Source organism: Carlito syrichta, unplaced genomic scaffold (assembly GCF_000164805.1).
Source record: "Carlito syrichta isolate Samal-C Ts95f unplaced genomic scaffold, Tarsius_syrichta-2.0.1 Scaffold103472, whole genome shotgun sequence".
NCBI classification, from domain to species: Eukaryota; Metazoa; Chordata; class Mammalia; order Primates; family Tarsiidae; genus Carlito; species Carlito syrichta.
In genome coordinates this window covers 179,788-183,150 of record NW_007047568.1, presented here as the reverse complement: position 1 = coordinate 183,150, position 3,363 = coordinate 179,788, and the positions used below count along the sequence as shown (strand labels likewise).

Below are 3,363 nucleotides of genomic sequence, written 5' to 3'. Positions count from 1 at the left end.
CTTCATAAAGAGGATTAGTTATTGATTAAGTCCCTGAAAGTTGGTTAATTTGCTTTTTATTCATTGATTAATGCATTCACTGTTGACAAGTGAAAGCAGAACTACCTTCAATTTCACCCATCTCTTCTCTCTCACAGGAAAGAAGCCTCAGATTTGAAAAAGTGTAACAAACTCCTAATATAGGAGCTCACGGGCCATAGTTTTGCAGGTCCAGAAGAGGATATGCTCACCCTAGTGTTCTCTGAGCACAAACACGCCACCCCCCTACCACCCGGCTTTCCAAAAGGACAAATGCCAAATGCCGACAAATATGTTTCACCTTTGGAAATTCCAGCTGAGTTATGAGTTCTCAGAAAACCTGTCACCACTAGGACTCCACGTACTGGTTCAGTGTCATACTAAACTCTCCCAAAGGGGGTGCAAGGCTGATAAATTGGGGTGTTCTTCACTCACAAGACGTTGATATTTTTACAAGACATTTGTCAGTGTCTTGTGATGATATAACAAACACAACATAGAAGTCTAGGTTTGATGACAGCACAGACAGACGTGCTCAACTGTATAATAACCTCAAGAATGTTGATGAAAGGATTTATTTATTTATTTATTTATTAGAGTTGGAGTCTCATTCTGTCACCCAGACTGGAGTGCAGTGGCCGCTCCCAGCCACCGCAGCCTCGACCTGGTGGGCTCCGGTGATCCTTCCGCCTCAGCCTTTCCAAGTAGCTGGAACTACAGGCGCGCGCTACCACGCCCGGCTTATTTTGATTTATTGTAGAGATGAGGTCTTGCCAAGTTGCTCAGGCGGGTCTCGAAACCGCGGGCTCAGGCAATCCACTCACCTCAGCCTCCCAAAGGCATGGGATTACAGGCTGAGCCACCGAGCCCGGCTGATGAAAGGATTTGAGTCTGAGTGGACATCTGTCTCCTAGCAGGCCACACAAGTCTTGATCCAGTCCCTTTCAGCATATTAATGTCCTTATAGACAGCAGCCTTATATTCCAATGATGTAAGCTGGAGTCTTTATTGTTTAATTAATTTTTTTTTGAGAGAGGGTTTCACCCTGTCGCCCAGGCTGGAGTGCAGTGGTGCAGTAGAACCCTTTCAAGTAGAATGGGTAATCTAACAATGATTATGCAATAAGCATAAAATGTGAAAGATGACCTTGGGGCTGCATAAAATAAAGCTTAATTTATGGAGACAATGACATTGTTGTCTCTACATTATAGTGAATCTAGTGCTCTGAATTTCAACCCCAGGTAAGAGTTTAGGCTTAAACCTATACCAGCTTGGTGGGGAGGTGAGGGAAGTATGGACTATTTTGGGACAAGGAGATGTATGCAAACTCTAATAAGTGTACTAGGTCTATTTATATGGTCTTAATCTATTGGTTTATCATATCAATCCATTTCTTTTTGAGAGAATTATAGATTCACATGTAGTTTTAAAATAATACAGGGACATCTTGTGCACACTTCACCTGTCTCTTCCAATAGTAACACCTTAGGGAACTACAGCACAATGCCACAACCTGGATACAGACAGTGATACAATCCACCAAGTTTATTTGAACTTCTCCAGTTTCACATACGCTCATCTATGTACTTAGTTCTGTGTAATTTAATCAATATGTGGAGATTTGAGTGACCACGACCACAGTCAAGATATACCTGAGATTTGTTCCAAAAGGCACATTTCTTAAATCTTGTTTTGGGGGGGTCAAGGTCTCTCTCTGTCATCCAGGCTGGAGTGCAGAGGCATGATCACAACTCACAACAGCCTCAACCTCATGGGCTCAAACAATCTTCCTGCCTCAGTCTCCCTAGTATCTGGGACTACAGCCACGCATTACTCCGCCTGGCTAATTTTTTGATTTTTTTTTCTTGAGAGACGGGGTCTCACTGTGTTGCCCAGGCTGGTCTCAAACTCCTGGACTCAAGCAATCCTCCAGCCTCGGCCATCCAAAGTGTTGGGATTACAGGCGTGAGCCTGTAAAAGAAAAAGGCCGAGCTCAATGGTTCAGCCTGTAATCCCAGCACTTGGGAGGCTGAGGTGAGTGGATTGCCTAAGCCCATGGTTTCGAGACCAGCCCGGGCAGATTGTCAAGACATTGTCTCTACAAAAATAAAAAAATAAAAAATAAATTATCCGGGTGCAGTAGCGTGCGCCTGTAACTCCAGCTACTTGGAAGGCTGAAGTGGAAGAATCGCGGAGCCCAGCAAGTCAACAATGGGGTGGCCATGAGCATGCCACTGCACTCCAGCCTGGGCCACGGAGTGAGACTCCAACTCAAAAAAAAAAAAAAAAAAAAAAAGAAAGAAAAAAAAAGAAAAAGAAAAAAATCGCCTCATTCTTCTAACTAGAGGGTGCTGAAGACTGTAGTTTGGAAGTTATTTATGGAGCAATAACCATGTGCCCAGCGCCACGACAGGTGCGAGGGGAGTTTGGACTCCTATTTCAATTGGCTGGATGGGATTCAAAACGATAGCCATAGAGTACAAATCTCTCACTTGATCTCTGAAGAAACTGAGTGAAGATTCAGACTCCTTGTCCCAGCCTGACAGTAGCAAAGCCCAAAGACCCCGATTCTCTGGGTCTAGTGCTTCCCTGGCTCAGCCTTGCCGCTTCCTTCCAGCATGTCACCTCTTACAAGGGCTGGATAGAGCCGCTTTGAGTAACGGGTATTCACCAGTGTCCAGCTACATATATATAAACTGCAATGAAAAAACTTTTTTTTTTTTTTGCAAAAAATGTGAAAACCTATCAATGCAGATGTATCTTTAGATCAGAGTTTTAAGGAAACTGAAAAGGAGCAGGAAGAGGCATCTCTTCTGTTTACAAACTTTCATCCAGACCAACACTTTCCCTTTGCAGGGGATGTAAACTTGGGACAGACATTAAGAACTTGTGGCACCACTCTGCGAACGTAAAAACAGTGTTGGAGCGGAAAGGCTTTCTGAGCTATGGCTATAGGCAGAGCCAGCAAGAGGCCTTTCATCCAGCTGCAGGAGAGAATCCGTGGGAGAGTATGAAAGCCTCGCGGGGACCAGGCAAGGGCCCTCTCCTCCTGGGCTTTCCGAGCACCTTTCCCCAGGCAGGTCAGCGCTTTATGGGGCTTCGCGCCTTGCTCCGGCTGCGCAGCCAGGGCCGGGACAGTTGTGGGTGTGCGGTGAAGGTTCTCGGGACCCGCCGTCCCAACGCCCCGGGGCTGGGGACAAAGCTGCGGCAGCGCAGGCACGAGGGGGCCTCCCGCGGCGCCTCCGCCTTCACCTGCGCGGCCGCCCGCAGCCCGCGATCGGTGGGAACAAAGACAGGGGCGCTGGGCGGGCCGCACGCTCCAAGATGGAGCAGGCCAGGGGCTCA

The 3,363-nt window shown here is 46.9% G+C and overlaps 1 protein-coding gene across 1 annotated transcript in view; it reads left to right on the top strand.

The window, feature by feature from the left end:
• Positions 1–1,203: 1,203 nt before the first annotated feature.
• LOC103268062 (protein Shroom2-like) overlaps positions 1,204–3,363 on the top strand; it is a gene marked incomplete at its 3' end in the record, with an annotated part of 138,561 nt that continues 136,401 nt past the window's right edge. Inside the window, exons 1-2 of the mRNA XM_008065626.2 lie at positions 1,204–1,259; positions 2,875–3,298. Of these exons, the coding sequence (XP_008063817.2) occupies positions 1,204–1,259; positions 2,875–3,298 (480 nt within the window). The remainder of the gene's footprint in view (positions 1,260–2,874; positions 3,299–3,363) is intronic.